The sequence below is a fragment of the Coffea arabica genome, chromosome 5e (genome assembly GCF_036785885.1).
Source record: "Coffea arabica cultivar ET-39 chromosome 5e, Coffea Arabica ET-39 HiFi, whole genome shotgun sequence".
Taxonomy (NCBI): Eukaryota; Viridiplantae; Streptophyta; class Magnoliopsida; order Gentianales; family Rubiaceae; genus Coffea; species Coffea arabica.
In genome coordinates, this window is record NC_092318.1 from 21,244,748 (window position 1) to 21,272,715 (window position 27,968).

The 27,968-nt window shown below is 36.4% G+C and overlaps 1 protein-coding gene across 7 annotated transcripts; it reads right to left on the minus strand.

Moving 5' to 3' along the window:
* Positions 1-1,249: 1,249 nt before the first annotated feature.
* LOC113688412 (NAD-dependent protein deacetylase SRT1-like) lies at positions 1,250-27,968 on the minus strand. Of its 7 annotated transcripts, XM_072048449.1 has the most exons (15): positions 27,724-27,945; positions 26,036-26,098; positions 25,836-25,928; positions 25,602-25,655; positions 22,809-22,928; positions 22,037-22,137; positions 21,831-21,939; positions 19,970-20,049; positions 16,618-16,696; positions 14,987-15,040; positions 14,332-14,431; positions 3,074-3,156; positions 2,845-2,912; positions 2,383-2,482; positions 1,250-2,006 (listed from the first exon to the last, which is right to left on the minus strand). In XM_072048449.1, the coding sequence occupies exons 5-15, from the start codon at positions 22,878-22,880 to the stop codon at positions 1,692-1,694; spliced, it is 1,161 nt and encodes a 386-aa protein (XP_071904550.1). In that variant the 5' UTR covers positions 22,881-22,928; positions 25,602-25,655; positions 25,836-25,928; positions 26,036-26,098; positions 27,724-27,945; the 3' UTR covers positions 1,250-1,691. The 7 variants fall into 7 exon arrangements, 6 of the variants coding, with proteins under 6 accessions (XP_071904550.1, XP_027062021.1, XP_027062024.1 ...); XM_027206220.2 differs by lacking the exon at positions 25,602-25,655 and having other exon boundaries at positions 26,036-26,065; positions 27,724-27,967; XM_027206223.2 differs by lacking the exon at positions 25,602-25,655 and having other exon boundaries at positions 27,724-27,956.

The following is a 27,968-nucleotide window of genomic DNA, read 5'->3' on the forward strand; positions in this document are numbered from 1 at the left end:
ATTCAGATTAAAATATAAAAGATGTGACAAGATCACAATCAGTTCAATGTAGAACTGCTTAATAACTCCACTGAAGACTCGATGACTTCTATAGTTCTATTAAATGTTGAAGAAGAGAAACTGGAAATGATTAGATGCAACATGCACGCTTATTGTCATATTCATTTTCAGAGTTTCATGCAAGAGCGTCTGCAGCTTTAGTAAGATAACGTTAGCAGTTCAGAAGCTGGCAACAAGTGATCACAAAGTACCAGGAAAAAGGGCATCCTAGTAAAACAAAAATTATGATGGGCATTCGAAGAAAATGTTCCTCTCTCCATTTTGATTACAGATAAAAGAAAAAGGGTTCGGAGAAGAAAGGAAAATATACAAAAAATATACAAAAAATGTAAATTGGGATGCCAAGGTCCCATTTAGCCAGGTTTTACCTTCCACAAAATCTCCCCTGCATCCTATTATCAATCATCAAGAGCTATAAGAGAACAAGTGACGAGTCTTCTGGCGTATAGGATCCTGAAACCTCTTGATCAGTACCAAGGGTGTGCTAAGGACTTTCAAGGGGCAAAATGCTACCATCCAGTATAATTTTTGCTTTCAAGTCTATCCGTACTTCGAACAGCTAATAACAATCGACAGTTCACACAAACACTGTTGTGCATCTAAAATTCCAAGCACAAAAGTCGATGCTCTTGCAAGGTCACCTAGCTTATAGCTAGCGTCAACCATACTTCGACCTACCTTTTAAAATGTTAACCTCTCCAGAAGGCTAATATGAATTGTTCAAATATCAGTGGTCTCCCACTAGATTGGTACATTCTATATTTGTGCAGTTTGCAAGCATTTAGGCTCTTACCATGGCTCCGGGAACTTCAGAGTTTTTGTTTCGTGAGATCTTCTGAATTATCTTCTAGACCCTTTAAGGTTTTAAGTATTCCAGTTTCTAATTTCCTGCCTGACAAACAGCAAAAGTATGCAAATGAAAAATAGTTGGACTGCTGGTAAACTACAGTTTTAACCTTTTATGATATAGCATCCATTTAAAAGGTTTGGCAAGTTCTTCTACATCCTAGACAGCTTAATCCTCCGCTCTCCATCATGGTAAGTTCAATATTCAGTGCTCACAATACTTACTGTAGAAAGTCACACTAAACAGGTAAAACAGATTTCTGTGGAACCTTATAGAAGTAAACAACGATTATAGTAGTAATAATCTATCAAGTAACGAAGACCAAACTAAATCATGTTCCAATGACACAAGCAACGAAAATGTCAATAACATAACACTAGAACTTTCAGGGTCCAACAAAATTATCTTATGATACATCTCTATAGAATGGTTATATAAGACTAAGTCGATAAATGTTGAAACGGCATCAAACATATAATCCGACTAACTTCAGGATGCTGAACAAACATAATGCAAAGAGTTTTAGTGAGCTTCATGAGATTCTAAAATCTCAAAATTTGTATAAGGAAAACATATTTCAAAGATTCCAAGAATTACAAACCTCTAGCTAGATATTCACATTTAAAGAGACCATCTTTCAGCACCCTAGATGCACTTGATCTCTACCATCACATTTGAGTCCATCCATGTTGCATCCACCATGCAGACTCCCAGACATCCATAGAGTCCACCATCCATCCTTGTAGACACTAGACAGTTCTAAATATAAATCCTAACAGCAGAGTTATTGAACTCTCAACTTCTTCATGGTCCCTTCACCTTCACAGCTCGCCATCAAACAGTCATCACTCCTGATATCAACTTTTTCTTTTGATCTCTTGGCAACTGTATTGACTACAGACAATTTTGCAATCGGTGCGATGGCTCCATATTTAACTATGTTCGTTACCACAGCATAGGTGGACAGTTCCTTTTTCTGGCCTGGAACGTTCTTCCTCTCAATCACCGAAAACTTACCACAACATTGATCTTGGACTGTTACATCTTTAAGCTTCTGAATCACCTTATCTTTGTCTAAATTGACACAACCAGAGGACTCCTGCATGGAATGATGAAAGCATTTCCTCAAACAAGTGGAAAGGAAACCCCAAAGGTAACAATGATATGAATAATGTGCATTAGTCATACTCATGATTCAAATAGAAATAACTTTTTGTGCTTTGATTATCCAATTGTAGCACACAGACTCAGAAAGCTCATCATCTGGTATGAAATCTAATAATACATCGTCAAATGAAAGCCTGGTAATCACAGTGATTGCTTATATTTTTTAAGAAGTCCAACCAGACAATATAAGTCAAATGTACCATAGTTGCATGCTAATACCTTGATGATTTCAGCCAGCTTAAGATTAACACTCGAGACAAAACTATATTTTGAAAGAGAGACAACGGTAAAAACATCACAGTTTTCACCTCGAAATTCACCGGGAAATCAATGTTGACAAACTGACACCCGCAACCATCACTGAGGTTGATCTTCAACAGTATGTCAAGTGGTCTTAAAAGCATTTCCCTGCAGTGTCAATTACAGCAACAAGTCCAGCAAAAAGCAAGTGAAAAAAAAAAAGAGATAAAAGAGACGGCAACAAGGCTTTTTTGGTTAGAGAAGACAAAGAAAGAATAATCAATAAATCACGAAAAACATTGTACCCTATAGATGATTAATATACATAGCCAATCTAACGTAAAATCATTTATTAGACTGACACAAATTTTAGTTAACAGAAACTTCAAACAAATTCAACGTAGCAAATGCCCATGTTTGTAGGCCGGAGATTACATCCTAGGAACATCATGGCAGCATTAGAACATGAAATGAAGAAGCTTACAGTATGATGCCATGACAATTCAATACAAGTCATTGCAATAATATACCTTTTCAGTACAAATGGTTGTTTCTGGAGTACAGCTACTTTTAGTTCTCGCCTGTCAGGGAATGATATCTGGATATGGACAAAAGGACAAATTTGTTCAATAATAACCATGGCTCCTTGTTCGGTAAGAAGAAAAAACTGGGGAAGCATTTGATGCATACAATAAACAATAGCAGACTCAATGGTGCAATTGGAAATACAGTTTTTAACAATAGAAAATTGGACAAAACCTCGACCGATTTAATGAATGACAATGGAGCCTTTTCTCCATGTACGCTAATCACCCTGAGTGACCATTTAGTGTATTTCCTCTCTGCAAGAAAACAACAAATTGACATGGGTCAGGAACCAAAATTTACATGAAATTCTGGTTTAACTAGCTGAAAGCATGTCAAAAAACTTGCAATTTACACCAATTTGGTGTTGACGTAGCAGAATTTATAGTAGTAGTAGTACAGATATAGTAGATATAATAATACCCTAATTTTCTGTCTTAATTCTACCCCTCAGGTTGGAATTCATTCACCAGTCTCCAAATTTGTGAAACCATGAATCCCTAACCTTTGGCAAAAATAAAACAGCTAATAATTGATCAATGGACCTCATATGGGAGGTCCTAATCGCTTTTGAGCAGTTTCTCTTTCACAAAATGACAATCAACTTCAATATGCTTGTTCAAGTACACAACTAGATAGATGCAACCCAACCGCTGTTTGATTATTACACACTGCATAATCTCTGCACAACTTCTTACCCAAAAATGGCTACAAATTATTTATCAGAGCAATCCTGGACTGGAATGACTGATAAATCAGCTATCACAGCATAAAAGCCACATCAGGTTATGTACAAACCATGCACCAGAATCTTAAACTGCCTCAATGTCCCTCCAAAAAGACCACCATCTGAATTTCGCTAGACCTCTTTCTTAAAGCTCTTCTTATGTTGAAAATACAGATCAAACTCCTTATCCACATTTTGCTTTGTGTAAGAACCAAAATACTGTCCACTTCTTTTACATAATTTAAATTAACACAAGGATTACACCAAAAGAAACCTAGTTTCCCCAAGTAATACCCATTTCAACTTTTGAGCAAAATTCAAATGAGTTAGCATGGCCATCCCAAGTAATAGCACTTCGACTTTTACATATATTTCCCACTTTATTTTTCTACTATAAAACAACTTTTCAAGTTGAGTAATTACCATGACACTCACATAATAAGGCATACACTTAACCTAATTATCAAAATTCTGTTGTTTACCCCTATGTGCTTTGTACAAAATGGTACATGGAAGGAAAACATCCTAATCAGTTGGTTTAGTGCAAAAGCGCTGATCAACCCAACATTAAAAACAACTTTTTAGCCAATTTCCTTTTCTTATTGTCCACTGTTCATGTATCTATCTCCTTTCCACACCAACCCTTCACATCACCGACCCCCAGCAACTCCTTTCATCCTCTTTTCCTCTGACCCATCAACTTTCTTCCTTCTTCATCATCCTATGGTCCAGCAGTGTCCTGGTAGCTCCCCATTTTCATTCCCCATCCCCAATTACCAATTTCATTATGCTTCTCCTCTAATGCTGCTCCTTCCCCAGCCTTCCCAAGCCACCATCCTTCCCCGTCCAACCCTAGTTCCAAAATTCTTTTCCATGCTCCATGGAGCTCACCTCTTGTTCTGATTATTTAGAATGTTCTGAGAAGACGTTTATAAAGACCCATAAACTGTAATGACACTAGATCAGAAGATATTTTTGACAAATGCGAAATGTATTTCCTTCAGGTAGTTAGAGGGAATCTTCCCTGTTAGTTAGGCTGTTATGCTGAGTCAGCAATCAGGTAGTTATTCTGTTATTTTTGAGCTGTATAAGAATGCAGAGGCGGGATGGGGCAGGCATGGAAAGTTCATTTGAATAATATCTCTCTTTCTTCTTCCTCAAGTCTAGTTTCTCTCCTTCTTATCTCTCTCTCATTCTGCTGCAATTGCAGCACTTGTTACAGTGGTATCAGAGCTTCCGATCCTTGGATTAGGAAGCTTGATTCACGGCCATGGCAGAAGGAACACGTCTCAAAACGATTGAAGAGCAGGTCAAGAAGCAGGAGGCCAGATTGCAAACTTTCATGGACTCTACCAGTGAGACTCTGAAATCCATGGAAGAGAAGATGGTGGCTAATTCTACAGAATTAAAGGCTCTCATAGCCAGCATTGCTGCGCAGATTGGAGGAAACAACAGGAATTCTCAGCAGGAAAGAGGAATTCTGGCCACTCCCCCGAGCTCTTTGCAACACAACTCCAGGCAAGGGCAGATGAATCAAGATAGAGGAGAGAGAAATGCCTTTATTCCTGGAGTACCCAAGCTGGAGTTTCCTAAGTTCTCAGGAGAGCAAGTGCGAGACTGGATCCAGAAATGTGAGACTTTCTTCCATCTGTATGGCATCTCGGATTCGCAGAAGATGTTGATTGCAGAAATGCATTTAGAAGGGAGAGCCAATATTTGGTTTCAAAGCTTCAAAAGAGATAAAAGGACGTTAGCATGGGAGGAATTCAAAGGTGTGAATTGCAGATTTGGAACCCTTGGTGATGAAGATGGGGTAGAGGAGTTTAACAAACTGCAGCAAACTTCCTCAGTAATGGCCTATCAGGAGAAATTTGCGGAGTTGAGGGCCATAATGCTGCTAAAAAATTCTGGTTTGAGTGAAAGTTATTTTGTTTCAAGCTATTTGAGTGGATTACAAGAAGAACTCAAGGCTCTGGTCAAAATGCACAAACCCCAGACCTTGCAAGAAGCTTTTGAGGCTGCAAGATGGCAAGAAAAGGCACTGGAGGTCATTTTCAAGAAGAACAAGGCGATTAACAGACCCTTCCCATCTTCACAGTTGAATTACAATGGAGGTTCGGCCACAAACAGACCCCATGTAGCCAACGCATCAACAAGTGAGGGAGATCCCAGGAAGCAAGGTAATTCAACTCAACAATTCAGAAAAATCACTCCCACTGAGTTTCAATATAGGAAAGACAATAACCTGTGCTTTAAGTGTGGAGCCAAGTTTGGGCCAGGTCATATGTGTAAGAACAAGGGGATACATATGATTATTGCGACTGATATAGAAGACAATGTAGATGAAGAAGAGGTCATAGAATATGTGGGAAATAGTCACAAACAGGATGTTGAGTTATCCTTACATTCAATCACGGGGAATCTGCTCTCTAGCACCATTAAATTGGTAGGGATGGCTAGGGACTCTGAAATTTCTATTCTATTGGATGGGGGAAGTTCTAATTGTTTCCTTAAGAAGTTAGTTGCACAAAGATGGCATGAACTTATCAGGCAACACAAGCCCTTTAAGGTCAGAATTGCAGATGGTCAGGAGCTTTGTTGCAGTCAGTGGATACCAAATTTTCAATGGAGTATGCAAGGACAAAAGTTTTGTCACAATGTATACCTTTTAGATTTGGAGCCATATGATCTGATCATAGGGGTGGACTGGACGAAGGCCTACAGCCCTCTAACATTTGACTTTAGACAACTGCAGGTTTCATTCAGTAAGGATGGTGACCTAGTGAGATTGCAAGGGGATGATGGCACTGCAAAAACTAGGATGGTTAAGGGAGAAGTGGCCCAAAAATACATCAGGAAGAAGCTAAAGCAGGCAGTGGAGGCTTGCATGATCAGCACTACTCAGTCACAGGTAAGCACAACTCCAATTATTCTAGAACCTCTATTGATTGAGTTCCAGGATGTATTTAGTGAGCCCAAGCAATTGCCCCCCAAAAGATCATTTGACCACCAAATTCCTTTAAAGACAGATGCAAAACCATTCAAATTGGCCCCTTATAGATATCCCCATTTCCAGAAATCTGAAATAGAAAAACAAGTCAAGGAAATGTTACACAGTGGCATTATCCAACCCAGTCACAGTCCATTTGCCTCCCATCCTATTGGTTAAAAAGAAAGATGGTAAGCTGGAGATTTTGCATAGATTATAGACAACTCAATTCCTTAACCATTAAAGATAAATTTCCCATTCCTATCATAGATGACATACTAGATGAACTCCATGCGGCCAAAATCTTCTCCAAAATTGATCTGAGGTCTGGTTATCATCCGATTTGCATGAACCCTATAGATATTCCTAAAACAGCTTTTAGAACTCACTGTGGACTCTATGAATTTCTGGTAATGCCATTGGGACTTACCAATGCTCCAGCTACATTCCAAGCCCTTATGAACTCAGAATTTGAACCTTTCCTCAGAAAATTTGTCTTGGTCTTCTTTGATGACATTCTTATACATAGCCCAGACATGGACACTCACATCCTTCACCTTAGGCAAGTCTTGGAAACCTTAAGATCCCACACCCTTTTCGCTAAACTCTCTAAACGTTCCTTTGGACAAAATCAAATAGCATATTTGGGGCCTGTTGTTAGTGGTGAAGGTGTAAGAGCTGATCCTTCCAAGGTGGAGTGTATGATGAATTGGCCAGAACCTACTGATGTTAAAGCACTGAGAGGGTTCCTGGGTTTAACTGGATACTACAGGAGATTCGTCAAGAATTATGGGGTCATAGTGAAACCTCTTACTGATCTTCTGAAGAAGGATGGTTTTGTCTGGAATGAACACGCTAGTGCTGCATTTTATGAACTTAAACATGCCATGAGTAACACACCAGTCCTGGCATTGCCAGATTTCTCAAAACCATTCATTTTGGAGACAGATGCCAGTACCCAAGCTATTGGAGCTGTTATTATGCAGCAAGGTCAACCCATAGCTTATATGAGTTAGGCATTGGGAGCAAGAAATCAGGCATTATCTATCTATGAAAAGGAGTTGTTAGCATTGATCTCTGCTGTAAACAGATGGAGGCATTACTTGTTGGGATCTCATTTCATCATCAGAACTGATCACCACAGTTTGAAATACTTGTTGGAACAGAAAATTTGGACTCCTCTACAGTAAAAGTGGTTGACCAAACTGATGGGATTTGATTATGAGATTCAGTTCAAACAAGGGAAAGAAAATGTAGTTGCAGATGCTCTTTCCAGAAGGAGAGGGGAAACTCAAGAACTCAGCGCCATATCCATAGTAAGACCAGCTTGGATAGCTGACATAGCTGAAAGTTTTGAGGAGGATCCTAAAGCTAGGGAGCTGCTTACTGCGTTAGCCGTCAATGACAAAGAGATGCCTGAATACTCTTACAGTGGTGGAGTCATCAGGTACAAAGGTAGAGTGTATGTAGGGGCCTCTACCAGGGGCGGAGCCAGAAAAAAATCTTTGTGGGGGCACAAATAGCACTAAAATTTTTTATCTACTCTTTTTTTAATTTTTTGAGCAAAAAATAAATAAATTCACTAACAAGTACAAATGATATGTATATTCCATGAAAAACATAAAAAGACAAACTCAAAATTATTAATGTAATAATAATTTTATTTCAAAAACAAACTAAACTATTTACAATTATTCACGACGAGTTTTCATATTTTGATAACGGTTTACAACTTTCTCATTTTCAACTTCACGAAGTATATTTTTCTCAATATAAGTAACTAAACAATCATTCATCCAAATGTCTCCCATTCTATTTCGTAACCGATTCTTCACTATATTCATAGCTGAAAAAGCTCTATCTACTGTAGCTATAGCAACAGGCAAAATCAAAGCCAACTTTAAGAGCATATAAACCAATGGATACACAATGTCTCTCTTAGTCTCCACCAACCTTTGAGCTAGATCAGAGATCTTTCTTAAATCGAGAAATTCCTTAGCTGATTTCAAGTCATTAATATAAGTATCCAATTCAGTGTCAAGTGCAAGAATATCCAACTTAGAAAACTCACAAGGATAATGTTCTGCAAGACGAATCAACTTTTTCTTATCAAATGCTGCAAAGGAATCACTTGGGTTCAAGCATGCCATACACAGAAGCAACTCCATATTGATTTCATTGAAACGATTGTTGAGTTCTTGGAGTTGTAAATCTATGGCAGCACAAAATAGCTCAACTCGATAGTGGTGAAGGTTTGTAATTTGCTGAACTTTTCTTCGAGATCTCCCACTAGTTATGAATATTTCATCCATTTTCGGAATGATGATCTCATGTTTTTCACAAAACAAACAAACTTCATCAAGTAAAAAATCCCATCCATCTTCCCTAGTAGCATGTAATTGTTGCTTGGAAACTTTGACCAGACCCATAGCATTCACAATATCTTGATCCTTCCTTTGTAATGCTTCAGATAGTGCATTCGTTATTCCCATGATTTTCTTCATCAAGTGTAAAATAAATGCAAATTCAAAAGATTGCAAAGAATTAAGAAGTGCATATGCTTGACCTCTTTGCTCCACTAGGCCATCATTTTCAATTATCAAAAGAACATCTATTACAGAATTATACATAAGAACCAACTTTAACAACGAGCCAAAATGTGAACCCCAACGTGTATCACAAGCTCTTTGAAGGCTAGTTTCTTGATTTAAGCCCCGACCACTCACAAGATCTCCAGTCATTAGATCATCAACGACTTTCTTAAGGCGTTGTTCTCTAAGAATTTCTTGTCTTTTAGATGAACCTTCAAGAACATGCACTAAGGTAGACAATGTATATACATAGAAGAGACTTGGACATGTTTCTTTGCAACCCCTACAAGTAACAATTGCAGCTGATGTGCAAAACAATGAATATAATATGCAGAACCATTTTCCTTCATGATCAAAGTTTTTAAACCATTATATTCACCTCGCATGTTACTAGCACCATCATAACCTTGACCACGGATTTGTGATATGCTCAAACCATGCTTTGAAAATAAATCATCAATTGCTTTCTTAAGTGAAAGAGCAGTAGTATCTCTTACATGTAGAATACCAAGAAAACGCTCAATCACATATCCACGTGAATCCACGTAACGAATAACAACTGCTAATTGCTCCTTTGTTGATACATCACGAGATTCATCACATAAAATAGCAAACAATCCATGTCCAATATCATTTACAATAATGCTTGTAGTCTCACTTGCCAAAGCATTTGAAATATCCTTTTGAATATCTGGAGCAATGAGTTTGAGATTTTTAGGGGCATTTTCAAGAACAACCTTTTTTATATCATCATTATGACCCGCAAGGAAGTGCAAAAGTTCAAGAAAATTTCCCTGATTTTCAGAAATATCAGATTCATCATGACCACGAAAAGCCAAACCTTGATGTAGGAGAAATCTAGCACAATCTATTGAGGCTAATAAACGAGTCCGATACTCAGCCTTCATTTTCTCTGATTGCTTAAAAAATGCCACTTCGATGTGCTGATTTTGATTTAATAAACTTTGACATTTACTCCAACTCAGATTGTGTGCGCTATTAGGACCACCAACATGAACATCAAATCTATCCTTTTTTTTCCAATTTGTGAATCCTTCCTTAATGAAACTATCACCACCAGATTGTTCGCCCACATCTGGTCTATATAGATAACAACATAAGCAATAAGCAGCATCTTTTTCAATACTATATTCTAACCAATTCTTGTAATCATCAAACCAGCCCCGAACAAATCGACACATCTTTTTTCCTATCTTTCTTTGTGGAAAAACATGCTCATGAGGTTGACATGGTCCCTTTTGTAAGTAATATCTCCGAATTTCATCTTGAAGGTTTGGATGATAATCCCCAATTTTTTTTCTTTGGGCTGGATCCGCAGGTAATTCATCTAAGTTAATTTCTAAGTAACTTCTTTTGTTGTCATTTTTTGCACCTTCATTATCCTTGGCTTTTTCTTTATTAGATGACTCTTTTTCCATTGATTTCCTCTTGAAATATCTCTCCATAGCTAAAGAAATTAAAATCAATATATAAGATACTAATCCAATTAAAATATTAAATGTACAATAAAATCTAATAATCTATCCAAGAACTATTTTACAAGTTAAAGTTATTTATTAAATCATTAATCACAACATATCATTACTATATCAAATCACAACTTATTCATTCATTACTATATCAAATCATTAATCACAATATATGAACCTAATCAAGTTAATTAGACAAAAGGGTCCATACAAGAATAATTTAAAAGTTAAAATATATGTCAAATGGCCCTCTATTCATCATTACATTAACTCCAAATAAGAAACTAATCAAGGAAAATAAAAAATAAATTATAAATCTATAAAATCACCATTTCACAAGTTAAAATATTTATCAAATATCAAATAACCCATTTATTAGTTATTACATTAACTAATCAATTTTCAAATTTCTCTAAAACAGTAATAATCTCATGCTCTAGAAATATATTTGCAAACAAATTTAAAATAATAATAATAAGAAATAATTGTTTAGAACCTGATTTTGATGGTCTCCTAAAATTGGTAAAAAGAGTTGCAAATCAGTGGTAGACCCAGGTCCCTTTACTTCCTTTGTGCCCCGTATCACGTTATTTAATTGGAAAGAAGTCAGCTTCAAGGACTGGTTTCTTGCGGTTGAACTGAAGAAAGCAGGTCCTGGTTTTCAAAAAGCCTACTCCTTTAATGGAACACTGTTTGAAGAAGTCAACAACACCATTTTCATGATAGGAAAACCAGGATTGGACTATTTGATGGGAGAGACCATTTTCAGTGGGGACAACCAAGAGCCAGAAGAGGAATGGAAAATTGGGGAATGGGGACAAAGGAAGTAAATGATTAATGATGATTGGATGAAGTAATAAAAAGAAAGAGTAGTTAGTTGGGTGTGGAAGAAGAGGAGTCGTGGGTTGTGAAGTGAAATGGGGGACCACAGGAGTAAAGGGAACTTGGGGAGTGGGGACCAAAAGTAATGACTGATATAATTGATATTTGGTCCTTAGAGGAGGAAAGTGAATGATATAAATTTTGTGACCCATTCTTTCATATTTTTTTAAAAAAATTCTGGGGGCACCATTAAAATTATATCAAAATTATAGGAGTATTATAGGAATTTAAGGGGGGCAGTGGGGGCCCGTGCCCCCAGTGCCCCCCCTTTAAATCCGCCCCTGGCCTCTACTCTACTCAGGCAACAACTTATTACCTGCATGCACACGTCAGCAATTGGAGGACACTCAGGTAATTTGGGCACTTACAAGAGAACTAAAACATATTTCTACTGGCCTGGCATGAAAAAGGAGGTGGAAGATTTTGTACAGAACTGTGATGTGTGTAAAAGGAACAAGGGGGGAAATTGTAGACCACCTGGGCTATTACAGCCCTTACCTGTACCAGAGCAAGCATGGCAACACATATCTATGGACTTTATTGAAGGACTGCCTAAATCTGAGGGTTGTAATGTACTGTATGTGGTAATTGATAGGTTTACAAAGTTTGCACACTTCATTCCCTTAACAAGTCACTACACTGCTAAGAGTGTAGCACAAGTATTCTTTGATCAGATATTCAAACTGCATGGTCTTCCATCCAGCATTGTGACAGATAGAGACAAGACATTCACCAGCATATTTTGGCAGGAGTTATTTTCGAAATTAGGAACACAGTTGAATCTCTCTACTGCCTATCATCCCCAATCAGATGGTCAGACAGAGAGAGTTAACAGGTGTGTGGAAACATACTTAAGATGCATGTGTTTCGAGCAGCCACAGAGATGGAAAAGGTTACTAGCTGCAGCAGAGTGGTGGTACAACACCAACTTCCATACTGCACTGAAGATGTCCCCATTTCAAGCTCTTTATGGCTATACCCCTACACAACTCAACCTAACTCCAGGAACATCAGTAGTAGCTGCAGTGGATGATTGGATGTCAGAGAGGGTAAACTGGAATTTATTGCTCAGGGATAACCTACTAAAGGCACAGAATAGGATGAAGCAGAATGCTGATAGACAGAGGTCTGATAGGAGCTTTGTGGTTGGTGATTTAGTCTATCTTAAGCTGCAACCATATAGGCAGACCACCGTGGGTCTCAAAAGGAACCTTAAGCTGTCTGCTAAGTATTATGGGCCCTATAAGGTGTTGCAGAAGATGGGACCTGTAGCTTACAAATTGGAGTTGCCAACAGGATCAGCAATCCACCCTGTGTTCCATGTGTCTCAGTTGAAGCCGTCTACTAAAGGAGAACCAGTACAAAGTACTCTACCACAACTACATGAACAAGGAGAGATAAGGGTAGCACCCCAAGCTGTACTGGAAAGAAGAACGAGCTTGTGGGAAAGGAGAGGAGAACGAGCTACAGAGCAGGTGTTGATCTTGTGGGAAAATTTGAGCCAGGAAGATGCTACTTGGGAAGATGCTGCCGTCATCAGGTCTCAATTTCCAGAATTCAACTTTCAATCCTAGAGACTAGGATTTTGTTAAGGGAGGGGTAATGTAATGACACTAGATCAGAAGATATTTTTGACAAATGTGAAATGTATTTCCTTCAGGTAGTTAGAGGGAATCTTCCCTGTTAGTTAGGCTGTTATGCTGAGTCAGCAATCAGGTAGTTATTCTGTTATTTTTGAGCTGTATAAGAATGCAGAGGCGGGATGGGGCAGGCATGGAAAGTTCATTTGAATAATATCTCTCTTTCTTCTTCCTCAAGTCTAGTTTCTCTCCTTCTTATGTCTCTCTCATTCTGCTGCAATTGCAGCACTTGTTACATAAACTTAGGAACACATGAAGCATTTTCACACAAACAATGTGTGATTGGTTCACAAGCAGCTGAGATTCAACCAAAATGTATGCTTAGTTTTCTTCCAAAGTCAATCCGTGTGTTTTGGTTGGTACTTAGTGTCTTTTGAGGTTGGAATTATCATGAAGATTCTTGTAGAGAATATGTTTGGCACACAATGTCTGGCAATTTTGCCGTTGATTAGGTGGGCCATTGTTAATAATATTTCTAAGTTTTCTTTTGCCTTTACCTTGTTAAGGACAGGGTTAAGGTGGGTAAGGGCAGGGACCAACTCTTTTTTTTTTGTCCCTTTCCTCTCTCTCACTCTTTTTCTTTTTCCTCTTTTCCTCTTAATACAAGCAGTGTACCTTACAATTAAGTTCTCTAGATACATCTAGAGATTGTGTCTGATCATTATTGGTATTAAGCCAATGCCCCATTTGATGAGGTCCTAGTTGTGCTATGATTTAAATTTGATCCTATAAAATGCATTGCAAGTTTTCTCTTCACCATTTTGTTGCAGTTTAACTCTCTCCTAGAAGTCTGCAGCATTGTTCACAGTCACAAAGTAAGGAATTCTCTGTGAGCGAGAGCAAGCACTTTTTTTCCCTTTTATTTTTTCCGACTCTTTTTTGCCACATCCCACCTCACCTCTCAAATCCCTCTTAGGGTTGTAGAGAGGGCGATATATATATGCTTCACTTATCAGAATATAAATCACCTAATTTTTCTGATGGCACAGTGGAAGTACACCATAAGCATATTCACAGATAACATATGGTATAACAAATGCCAATCTCCACATCAATGAAAAGGAACAAAATTTCTTTAAAAGAAAGAGGAGCGATAACTTCAAAAAGATATACCTCCAATGCAGTGGGTTTGATTGAAAATGACGTGGAAAAGATCAATTCGAACATATGGAGAAATTTGACAATTAAGACGTTCCATTACCCCTGCCATAACCTGCAGTTGATTTCCATCAAGTGAAAACTCTTGGTAGAAGCGTTAATAGTCCTGCTTGTAGCATACATGTTGATGGAGTCAACTACTCCCTTCTTAAAGAACTAATCATAAAAACCTCTCAAAGTAACTTAAAGCTCTCTTTCTAACATGCAACTTGCTAGATAGGTGGAAACCGGATAAGGGTTGTTACAAGGGTGGCAATGGAAATAAACTGCTTTCAGATAATAGCTTGTTACTTGACTTGATTTTGCCACATATTAGCTCAAGCTCAAGGTACTTTTTAGAGTAATTTAAGGCTTATCAACAAAACAAATTAGTCCCCCATTTCAAGATGCAGAGTTAGTGTTTAAAACATTCAAAATGTTTGGGGAATGTAACCGCTTAAAAAGGAGAAATACGAGGCACATTGCGCTACTATACTAAGTTGATTACATCCCTAGTCATCACAACCACAAGGATCTTCCCAACCTTTAACGGATGGGAAGAATTTCCACAATCTACCAGACAGAAAACGGAGCAAAAAGATCGCTGTGATGCAAAATTGTACACTAGTACCTGGTCAACCATCCCATGGACCACCAACCAAGCTTTCTTGTCTTTAGGAGTAGGCTGCAAAACAAGTAGCATGGTTACGTATCAGAAGTATGGAATATCCACATGACATAGAAAGATGATAAAAGAGAGTGGATAACATCAGAGCCGGAGGTAGAAGTTTTCTTCACTGGGGGCAAGGGTACAGTTTACTTCCTCATACCTCATAAATAACTATAGGAATCATTATAGTTTCACTCGAGTATTTAAGCCACTTTATAGGGCCAGTAAGGCCCATGATAACTTGCAAATTACCAAATATTGATTGCAGAACTTCCATTAAAAAGGAATGCATTTGAACTTGCAGTATGATATTTACCAGCAATCCTCTCAATATATACAAGTTACTGCAAAAGTGGCAACTATCAAGACAAACAAAACGACTAAAAGTATGGAAGGTACAATTAGCTACTAGAAGACATGAGAAAAACTAACAGAAACCAACACAACACATTCGAGGACCTTATCTATATACAGTTACACTTCATGGAGTGAGAAGCGGAAGGGTTGGAAGCAAGAAGCAAGACAGGCGGTCAAAATCAAACCGTCATTTTAAAAACAAGAAAAAAGTTCCTTCTTTAACTCAAGTATATTCAATTCTTTATAATAACTTATTATGTAAATATTCTGAACCTTTCATTGAATTAATATTTTCTTTCAATTGAACATCAATTAACAGAGGGGACGCAACAGTACAAGCATGAAAATTTGATGCCTACCAATCTAATTTGGTGTGCTCATAAAATTACAAGGTCCAACTAAAAGCCATGTGCAATTAGCATGAGCTAATAGGTATTAAATATTGCCATTGGGAGCAAAGGCATTAAAATTACCATGACGCTTTAAAATTTTAGAAACTACAGATGTGGCAACAAAGAAAGAGCCATGGTCAAGTCAGTGGGCATAATTGCAAGGATCAGATGACAAATAAACTCTTGCAGTATAAAGAGAACTTGAGTCTGCACCATAACTTCCTAAGATGGTATACTGCTTCTACTAAATATCTAGACAAATGACAGGCACTAGATTTTATATCATTTTCATCCTTTCCCTTTCTGATAAAGAGGAAAGGCCATATAAACCACATTTCACAAGGAAAAACAATTAAAACGTTTAACACAGCAGCCAACACCCTCAGTCCATCACACATCGCAACAATGAACACGGAATAAACTTCTTGCAAGAGAACACTAGCACCTTCTGGCAACAAAACAAGGTAGCGAAAACAATCAGCCAAACTAAGCACAATCTAAGAAGTACAAGAATCAAAGCAAAGAAGGGAATACTATTAGAGTGTTGGACAGCCCAGGTTAGTTACTGGAAAAAGAATTCTGCAGGTATTTACTGTTATTATACTCTTACTCTATGCCAATCCAATAATCGAATGGTTTTCAAAGAAATCTAACTCAATATCTAGCTAGCACTTAAATCCCATTGTTCAGTTGATCTTTAATTTGGTGACAATCAAGATCTTCATTTTTATCAGGAATGCTGCAATCTGTCTTATTAGCATTAGTCAAAAACTTGTGCTTCGTCAGAATCAAAAACATGTATTAGAGAGTGACAGAAAGAGCATCAAGGAACAGAAGGATAACCTGAAGGTTTACAATTACAATCTTCCCCCCTCCACGTAGAGATTTCAAAGGAAGGTTGCAAGCCGGAGTGATTTGCAAACTGCAGAATGTGTCCCAAAGTTATATGCGAAAATTTAGAAAACACAGGCAATAAAAACTATCAGCTAGAGAGCCAAGGATACAAGAGCAAAACAGTTGATTGCATGGTAAAATTTATACAATAGACATTCCAGTTATGATGAGCATTTTGGGCATTTTGATTCTGTTATATGTTCCAGCACATCAGAGGATTTTAAGATTCCCACCAATTGAAACAAGTTTTGAAATCTCACCAATTCCCACAGCCTTTCCTCCAAAACTAATCCATTTAGAACAGCAGAAGACAAGAATCTCCAATCTCATTGTTGGATTGAGACTCCATGCCAATTTGCTTTGCATGATAGAATCAGAAATAATAGACAGTTGACAAAACTAGAGTTCAAAATTTCCTTTCACCCAAACAAAAGCCCACATTTTAAGAATAGTTCACTCATATTATTATCTCTGCCAAACTGTGCCGAAGTCTGTTTACAAAAATTCCAGAATCAGATTTGTAGGCAGAAAGAATTAGTTCAAATTGCAACTGCATCAGACTGGCAAATTTTGGTTAAAACATAAACTAATCGAACTTAACATTTCCCAAGAAGATTGATTGGACAATATTTCTAAATATTGGCAGAAAATCAACTAATCTACTACACCCTTCAAGTCCTTCCAGGTCTTTTCAAGCATGCATATGCAAGGACCAAAACAAGTCTTAAGTTGCTGATATCTCGTGGTTAATTACTTCGCCTGGTAAATTTCCGATCTAGCCATTCAACTCTAATTTATATTATCATTCGACATGATGTCCTTTAAATCAAATCTATATTGTTTTAAATGAAAGATAAGTACTAAGCAAAATCTGAATTCCAAACTCTCAATATAATTGGCTGACTCTTTTGCTTACTTAATACTGATGTATTCCCTGCTTTTGAATTTAGCTAGATGTAGATTGTTATCTAGCTTAGCGAATTGGATTTTTTGTCAAAATTTTTAGCTGTTCTCATCTTTAAAAGGTAATCCCTCCAGATGTACTAACCAACAAGACACTTTACATCAGAACACCTACCATGTGTAACTAAGCACAGAGAATTCAACTGCAGAAATTTTCTCTATCACACGTATACATTAAGCACAGACATGAGAAAAGTGAAAATTTCAGCTCTCCTCAAATTAAGCGAGCAATAAATGAGCAATTGCTGGACACATGATATTCTCTCCAACTAATGAATGTCGAGTGTCAAACTAAAATTTTAGTATGATCAAAGACTCCTTAAGTTTATGAAAGTGAGCTATTTTATTTAGGGTACATTACCAGGAAGCCTTGTAGCTAAGCAAACTATCTTTTAAACTCTTGGTTTCAGAATCTACTTTTACCCCATTGCCACTGCTATATGGGCTACTTGTGTTTGTACGCTTGCTTTACTCCATCATTCCTATGTAGTAACCAACCCAAAAATACAATTTCCTGCCATACCAGAATGCCTATTATCTGGTTATATTTTAACCAAAATGAAGAAACATTTTTATTGATAATAAGTAGCCAAACAATTAACGCTAAAGCATTTTAAGGAAACTAGTAAAAATGGCAGAATTGTAACTAAAAATAAACTACTCAACTTATATATTTTTTTCAAAAAAATTCATTTTCTCCTTCCTCTTATTGCTCCTAAGAGCTTAAGCCCCCAACAGAACCATCACTTACCATTCTGCTGACCCAACTCTGACTGGTAACTGCCATCTAGGTTCACCAGACAGATCTGTAGTTGGAAAGTTTTACTTCAACACATTTATCTAGCTTTACCTAGTGCATTCTAATACCAAAAGAACTCAATCACAGAAGCCTATAGGTTTATATGGACACAGAAGACTCTCCATGGCAGCTTCCATTCTCCACCTCCTTAGTTGTGAAATTAAAGCACAAAAATATAAGTAACAGAAGTGCCACATACATCCTTCAGACAATGGAGGAATGGATCTAGAGCCTAGTAAACACCAAAAACAGACATAGAAATGCACAAAATATCCACATGCTAAATCCAAAAAGAGATCTTAATAACTCGCTATTAATTTGCAAACCTCTGTTTCAACATCATAATTCATACAAATCTGGGTCACGCATAACAAGTCAATGTTGAAATTTGCAATTTCTTTGGGTGCTGACCACAATTTAAGGAAGAGACCTAATTTAAGCCCCTTCATTTCGGTCCTGAACGCATGCCAGTGTTTGATTATGAATCATCAGATATACAATACAAACTGGTGTGTATTGAACCAGAAAGAAAATAGAAGCAAAACAAAAAATTTTGAGGTCAATCTTTAACTTTTGATATGGACGATACTTCAAAGCAATGGTATGGATTATTTTTTATTCTACACCTTAGCAGGTAAACGGAATACCTTGAACAACAAAATCAATAGTGAGATGAACAACAAAATCCTTTTCATAAACAAGCTTCAAGTGAAATGGTATAACAATTCATAAACAAGCTTCAAGTGAAATGGTATATACAACAATAATATAACAATAACAACAACAACAACAACAACAATAATAACAACAGCAATAATAATAACAAGAATAATAAGAATAATAATAACAATAACAACACCACCAATAACAACAACATCAACAATAACAATAACAACCACAACAACAACAACAAAACAGATGAAACAATTGTCTCTAAGGATTACCAGAAATGATATTGTTAGCCACTTCTTTCTCTGGATTTACCTCGTAATTCATAAGCAAGCACATACTACATGGCACATCAATTGCTATTGCCATTACAATATCATGAATCCTATCAGTGCTTATCTATCTTTGTTCTTTCTACAAACTTACCTATCTCGAAGATTGCATTTCAGCCAAACTTTTTACGTATTTGTTAGTGCATACCAAATAACCAAAGGTTAGTCTTTTCCACCACATGACAAGATTCAAAAAATTTCTGCTGAACATTCTCATTTCTACTGAACCAGCTTCTCTTAATCAATTTATTGCCATCAAACCTTATCCATTAAGCCCATTTGGCTGACCTCTACCCGGTCATTCTAACTACTTTATGCAAGACACTCAATTCAAAGATGCAGCTAACAAGTGCTGCAACCATTAATCACAATTAAAAATGATAAGAGTTTCAAAATATACATATCAAGATCAGAAGACAACCCATTGGCTCCTCAGTTACCCCACCTCCATCACCCAAGCTCCCAATAAAAGAAGATTTCAAAAGTTGCTCACAAGAAAGAAAAAGAGGGAGAAAAGTGTGAAGTACTTTATGCTAACCTGGTCCCAAGACAGAGAACAACATCAGCCATTCGACAATGTTTTGAAGCTGCATTCATCTCTTTTCGAGGCAGAGCATCCTACACCAATATTGAGCACATCATATATTACCCCAAACTTTTCTAGAACCACTTAGGGTTAATTTCAATAAATTGAGGATTAAGTAAATATGAATAGCATTGGTAACTATTAGTAATTATATATAAGAAAAGTTCACTATTACAAGAAAAAGTAGTAATTGGGGCAATATTCTTTTGTCACAAATTTAGTAGAATCAATATTTTTTTGTCGAAATTGGTTTCAAAAAGGGAATTAGAGGAACTACTAGCCTACAAGAATATGCACTTTGTCCCACATTGGTTTAAGAAAAGGTACTCAGCAGTAAGAGTAACCTATATACCCCTCACTACTACAAAGTCCAAAACCTTGTGACTTATTATAAGAAGAAAACGAGAGAGAGAGAGAGAGAGAGAGAGAGAGAGAGAGAGAGAGAGAGAGGAAACAGAGTCAGCCAAGGAGGAAAAGGAGAAGAAAATGAGGGTTTAGACAGGAGTGAACTGCATTATGTTTTAGTTTAAGTTTATGTTAACCGACTCCACTACCCGCTGACACAGCTACTCTAGTGCAAAATAAAGGGTCAGACACATGTATGGCAGGGCAAATTGAAGAGTCCTGGTAACATAGGTTTTAAGTTATTATGTTGTCATTCAAGTTCAATGTTTAGGTTTTGATAGAAAAACTTAAGAACATTCACGATCTTGTTCATGATTTAATTTGAAAGTTTAATGGTGAAAAGAGAAGAATCTATGGAAAAAAAATAGGACGCAAATGTTTGATTTTTTACATGGTTTTAGGAGGAGGAAGGCAGCAGCATGGCTAATAGCATACATCAGCAAAACAGCTGCAAACAACTGCTGCTGCTGGAAAGGCAGCTGCCTCTACAAGATGGCTGTGGTAAGAACAATATATGGAGCAAATTCAACTAAAACACTTGACAAAACAAATTTCAGGATACAAAAAGAGCTTTTGAAATTGTTTGTATTAGGAAAGTTTGATAAATAAGATGAATTCTTTACAGGTGGTGCATTTTTTGGTTTATCAGAAACCTTATGTTTTAAGGATTAATCTTCTATACGCTGTCAGTGTATACACTGTCACGCTTAGATGAATGCCACATATGCTAAATTTCAATTTCAAATCTAAATTTCACTTATGTGGCATTCATCTAACCATGATAGTGTATATATTGTCAATGCATACAAGATTTACTCATGATTTAATGCTAAGATGGTGAATTTCTTAAACTATAAGATTAGAATTTTCTACTGAAACTTTATTTGGAAGAAGTTGCTTTGGAAACTTTGATACTGAGAAAATTTTCTCTAATGGGTTTCAATAATTTCTGATTGTTTGAACTGGAAGTTTTAGTGCCAACAGATGCTGAAAACTCTAGGATATTGATTTAATGTCTTCTAATTGGATGCAAGATACATGTTAATGGTTTTCAAAGTTATTTAGTACGACTTTGCAAAATTTTAGTCAATATGAACTGAAAACATTCCACACGTTCAAAGCTAAAAAAATTTATGAAGGCGAGTGAAATCAAGTTGTTTAAAGAACAATATCAGTAGGGCTCTAAGTTACAAGTTAAATGACTAAGTTTAAGAGTCAATGTTGAGGTTCTTGTTGCCTTAGGTTTTTCAAAAGTTGCTTTTGCAATTTATGCTCTCTAAATGTTACATTTAGTATATAAAAAAAAAAAAGCGATCTCATGTGGATGTGTTTTAATTATTCTAAGGTAAAAAAAATGTATGCCAGTGGCAAAACTCCACTACTCAGAAAAGAAAGAATACAAAGTTACCTCCCAATCAAGAACGGTATCTCTAAGTTTTGCTCCACATTTTATATCAGAACAACGTCTTGGTGTTTCCTTCATCCCAATTGTCTCCACCTCAAAGTCCCTCAGATACCTTAGGATTTTAAGACCATATCAATTGAGTAAATAAAATGGAAAGAGGGAGAGAGTCAAACCAATAGGAGAAGGAACATATGTAGGTCAACCCTTACTCTGCTCCACAAGAAGGGCAAATTTCCATGAATGAGTTACCATGTAATTCTGCAAGTTTTTCCCTTGGTATTCCAGAACGAAGGTGAATGCTGTCAACATTCTACAAGAAATGATCGAACCATTTATTAGAAAATTAACAATGGCGGATATGTTTCATCAGAACAAATAGATGGAGCAATATGGAAAAGCAAGAAGAAACAAGTAAACTCTTTTTCTGTTTCTTGTATTGTTGTGCATATTTTTGGTGGACTGAGTTGGGGAATGAACCAATTCTTGCTTCTCTATCCAGCAAACTACTTGTAACTTTGACATGGTTAAGAAAAACGGTAGCCCTCAATGCTCCCATCTCAAACTTCACTTGATTAATAGACAACCCAACTAAACCCCACCCCCAACAAAAAGAACCCAAAGAAAAGGAAAAAAATGGAGGAGAGAGGACAAACGCTCAACTTGGGCCAACAACACAAAGAATAACAGAAACAAACAGAAGAGGAAAAGAAAAGAAGATAAAATGAAAGGATTTTTGCAAAATTAAGTCTTGCAGGCTATCTTTGCATCAACATGAGACTTAGACCAGGAAATATTACTCCTGAAACCCAATATAAAGCAGCAAAAATCTAATATTAGATAAAGATCAAAACTGTCTACTATGGAGACAGCCAATTCAAATATCAAATTGTCTTGCCTCCAAATGCTGGGGCAGATTTTCATTGTCATGGTAAACCTTAGAAATTAAAACTTCCTGTCAAAAGAGTAACCATGAAGGGTAACCTGGCTAATAACAAACTTCAAGATTCCAGCCTTTTCTAGTTCAACCAAAGCCACATGCGTTAAACTTGGCATTGCTCTATGAAATGGCAGCGATGCTTCAGGCACACCTTTGCCTTCACGCTGCAAATCAGTGCATCCAAATCTATAAGAAATCACTATCGAAGTACACAATAATAATTATAGCCAACAAGGTTTAAAACATTTAGCAATCACAATGTATTCCAAGCGTTCATGAGCAATGGTCTGGTAAACAAGGCATGGTACTCTGGGACTCCATTACTAAGGTTTACAAGTGAAACAGTTTTAAGAATTAAGAAAGGGTTACTAACACTCTCCCCCCCCCCCCGCGGGCGGGTCACCGCAAATATGTACATTTTACCCCCAATGAAGACTAGTCAAAGTTAGAAATGCATTAAAAACAAAGTGAGTGCAATGACATTATTACCCTTTTGTTCATGTACTTATCTATCATTTCCTTTCATTGCCAAAAGATTTACATCTCTATTGTATCAAATGTACAAAAATATCAAATTCAAAAAAGTTAAAGATGGTTAATATTTAGTTCATATTCTTGAATTTTTTTCCTGTTGGATTAATGTTCAATTTTATATATGTTTTATTCAATTTATTAAACTTTAAGTCCAACAAAATGCATAAATAACACAATATAAAAATAAATATAATTGCCAAATTTTCAAAAAGGAGTAATACTAAACTTATTTTTTAAACTATTTTTTTTAATTTATTTAAACTTTTAGACTAATATTATTGTAATTTTATTTATCGAATTAGCCTAATATTAATTTCTTAATCAAATTTGCAAAAAAATGGCCGATATGCATATTTTTATACTTAGATAACGAAAATGGAGACTAAATCAAATTTTATTTTTTAACAAAGAAAAGGCAATAATAGTAAACTATAAATATATCAAAAAAATGAAGATAGTATTAAGCCTAAAAGTTCATCTAAATCAAAATAATAAAAAACTACTCTTTTTTAAACAAAAAACAAGTTTAGTACTACCTCTTTTCAAAAAGAGATTTGGTAATTATGTTTATTTTAGCATTGAGTGTGTTTGGATTGAGATGATTTGAAATAAAATAATTTGCTTCACAAATTCCAATCACCTTTTTATCTTTCCAATCACATTTTTATCTCACATACATTACATCACAAAAAGTGCTACAGTAATTATCTCAAATAAATCATCCAAATAAACTCCTATCCAAACAAACTCATTGTGTTATTTATCTTTTTTTTGTTTGACTTAAAGTATAATAAATGAGCAAAACATATATAAAAGTGAATAATAACCCAACAGAAAAAATTTTAAGGATATAAACTAAGCAAAAACATTTTTTTTTAGCCCTTTTTAGCTATTGTTGTATAGTTGATATGATAGAGAAGATATATACTTTTTAACAATAAAAGAAAATAATATTAAATTATAGATAATTTCATGAATACAAGGGCAATAATGTCATTGCAGTCACTTTTTTTTTTTTTTTTTTGTATTTCTAACTTTGACTAGTCTAAGGTTGAACGGGGGTAAAGCATACTACCCACTAAGTTTAGGGAGGAAAGTGTTATTAACCCTTAAAAAAGGATAGAATACATTTGGTAAAAGGCCAAAACATCGGTTTTAAGGCTTAAAAAAGGACAGAACATACATTAGGTAAAAGGAACAATAAGTGTGAATATGGAAAGAAGAAGAGTCCCTGGGATTCACAGAAGTCATCTAAGTAATGTTGAATGCCACAATGAATGTTTCACCGGCAACAATTTATATTTGGGCACGACTAATGGAATGGCAAATGAAAGCCACAGCAACATTTCGACTGGGGATGGCAGGAAAAATGACAAAGAGACCTTATCAAAACTTAGTTCCAGGAGAAAGAAAAAAAGGGTGGAATGCTAAGCTCATTAGTGATGTCAAGCAATTGGAATTCAGAATGGTCGAAGAAGCTTCAGACTCTTTGGAATATGGAAAATTCCCAAATTAGCGGAAAATCTAGCAATTAAAAGAAGAGGAACAGATAGACATTTGTGTCAAAATCATGTTTCAACTTTTAAAGAATTGTATCTCTATATGAAATTCTCTAGGAAAGTAGTTACCACTAAGATGAGCTGAAAAGCACAAAGGATATTGGATTAACCAATCTGATAATTAATGCAATTATTCCATGACGACCACTATCTAAGCCCAATGGACCAACAGCCCACAGGGTAAGATATGCACAACACCTAATACCCAAACCAAGAACAGAGCAGATGGGCAAGAACAGCAGTACCATGGCCAACACTCACATGGAGAGGGACATGCAAGTTTATGTTTAGAGAGCAAAAGTTGGAAGGGATTGGCCAGGACAAGGTGACTTTTCGAGCTAGAAAAGCCACCATACGAGTAAGCGTGATGCTAGATATCTCATGAAATCTATTGCAGCCAAATGTTTTTGTTGTCAAGGAGAATCCACAGTAACTACAAGCATATCTTTGTCCTCTGCTTGTCAGTTAATTGATTTGTTCTCTGCATGTCAGTTAATTGATTTGTTTCCTACACCTCTAACCCATATAGGCTCTTGCCGGTTAGGTCCATTCAAGGAATTCTTAGTAGCATTAAGTCAAGTCAGAGAACAAAAATGATAAAGGGGGAAAAGACCTCTTTGACAGTTTCAAAAGAGGAAAGTCAAGTAAAAGGCTGTTGACAGAGAAGAACCTAATAGCTACTAAAAATGTTGTGCTTCTAAACATGATAAATAAAAAGAGAAAAAATTCTTAGTTCCGCTGTACCTCTTATGGACTTCCTTGAAAGATTAATATGTCATTTCTTGCTTTCGTTGTTTACTGGTGGTACACGGCGTGAAGCACATTGGGCAATGCAAATTCAATCGAAACTCAAACCAAGAAAACAGGGAGCAGATACAGTAACCATTACTATGAAGAAGCATATAGACTACTTCAATTCATTCAAATAAGAAACAAATAAATAAGAGAAATGAAATCAGAGTTGAAAAATGTGGTCACCTGAAGTGTCCAAACTCCTTTTGGACCGCGAAAATCAGGTATTCCGCATGATGTTGAAATTCCAGCACCCGTGAATACCACTAGATGCTTACTCTGCAAGAATATTCCCAAGGATCCAAAATGGTATAAGAAAATTTTCGCATGTCTCTGGCAGCAGATGTATACAACAAGCAACAGAAGTTTGAACCATAAGCATTAACCTCTTCTATCAGCGATGCAAGTTCTTCTATCTGCCAGTTTCACAAATAATCTGGTAAACAAAACTGAAATATGGAACATAGTATGCATTTAGTAAACAAAACTGAAATATGGAACATAGTATGCATTTAGTAAACTTGCTCTAGCTTCAAAAAGAAGGCAGGTGCATGACATTCAACACCTTCTGTCTTCAGTATGGAGAACCATACTAAGATGCCAACTTTCTCACATTAATTTTCAGTCGCCTAATAACTCATGTAACACGTAATTATAGGTGCAAAAGTCAAGCGAAAGTCACAAACTTTGACCTGACAGTCAGTGACCATTGAAAGGGTCATATCAAGCCTACCATTCTAACAAATGAACTAGGTTAGTATGAAAGGGCAAAAATAATTCACTTTTTTCTTTCTTCACTCCATGACAAATTGAGGTTAACAAATGGAAGTAGATACTATCATCCCATTTAGCAGCATGATTGGACAAATTACAAAGATACTATTTCCCCTTATTCAAGATACAATGGTAATGGTGTGTTCCATACTCTTCTGAAACAAGTCCCACAACAGATTATGACACTTAAATATGTATAGGCAACCAATCTATGAAGGAGTCAATATAAAATTTAGATATTTTATGACGAACAACACAATCTTTTTCTGAAATGAAACTCATTATTCCACTTTAAGAAACAAAAAGGCTTAAATAGCATAGGAAGCATGAGAATATTCCTAAACGACAAATATCAGTGTGTTTATATTTGGCAGAGCTCCTGCTAATCAAATTTCACAGGATGGACAATCAAAGGCCATCTGACCGAGAATATCAACATTATACAATGAAAAATAACACCTACTTTTACTAAGTTCATATCAAATGAAAAATCACAATATGATTGAGGAAAGGATAAAAGCAACCACACTTTCTACAACCATGAACGGCTATCTAAACCTCAATAACATAAGTATAAAGTCAACTATAATTCCTTACATTCTTAATCTTCATGATCAATCAGAAGCAGCAGAAGGACCAAAAGAACTTAGGAAAAATTAGTGAAAATGACGCTCTTGCTGCCTAATTAACAAGATGGGAGCAATTCTGCAGCAATTATAGCAAAAGGCATTTTATACCCACTTTTGCACCCAATATACCATTCTGGAGCAATTATAAAGGGCGTTTTATACCATTATTTTTTTGTTTTGTGGGGTTGGGGGGGTGGGTTGGGTGGTTTAGGAGGAAGGAAGGTAAGTGAGAGATCCCAAATTCGAGCCCTCCCACCTGCGCTGAAAAAAAAAATTGCAATTTTGTACAAAAATACATACTCATGCCCTTTATAACAAATTAAGCACACGAGTATGACTTTTTTTTTTTTTTTCAAAATTCATACAGCCGGACTTTTATGAGCTTCTATATTCATTGCACTTGATACAGAGAGCTTTGGATGGTCCAACTATATCTGAATAACATTAGTGACGATTAGAATTGCTGAATAACAAGCAAGTTTAAGCAGATTGTTGACACCACACAATGAGCATTAATGCATGCCTGTGGCCAGCATCAAGCATGATAACAGCGCAATCAAATAACAAGACGAACAATCACAGGAAAAGCCAACAAAAAGTAAAGGAGAAATGACTAAACAATAATACGGAAACGGAAGAATTGAGAAGAGAAAAGGAGATAAAGGACTGACCTTTTGCTGCAAAACATTAGGTGGGTCGAAAATTTCAGACATTCCCAGAGTGCCAACATCTTCTTTGAATGAGAGCTTCTGTACATACCCTAGAGACATTTGGATTCTGGGTTTCTTTACTATCTTTCAGAGGAGGGGTGGTGGAGGGAAGACGATCGGAAATCACAGCTTTGAGTGCTCGGACTTCCGTCGAAGTGGGGAAGAAGTAAGACAAGGAAATTCTTTGGGTTCTATATATAACAAAG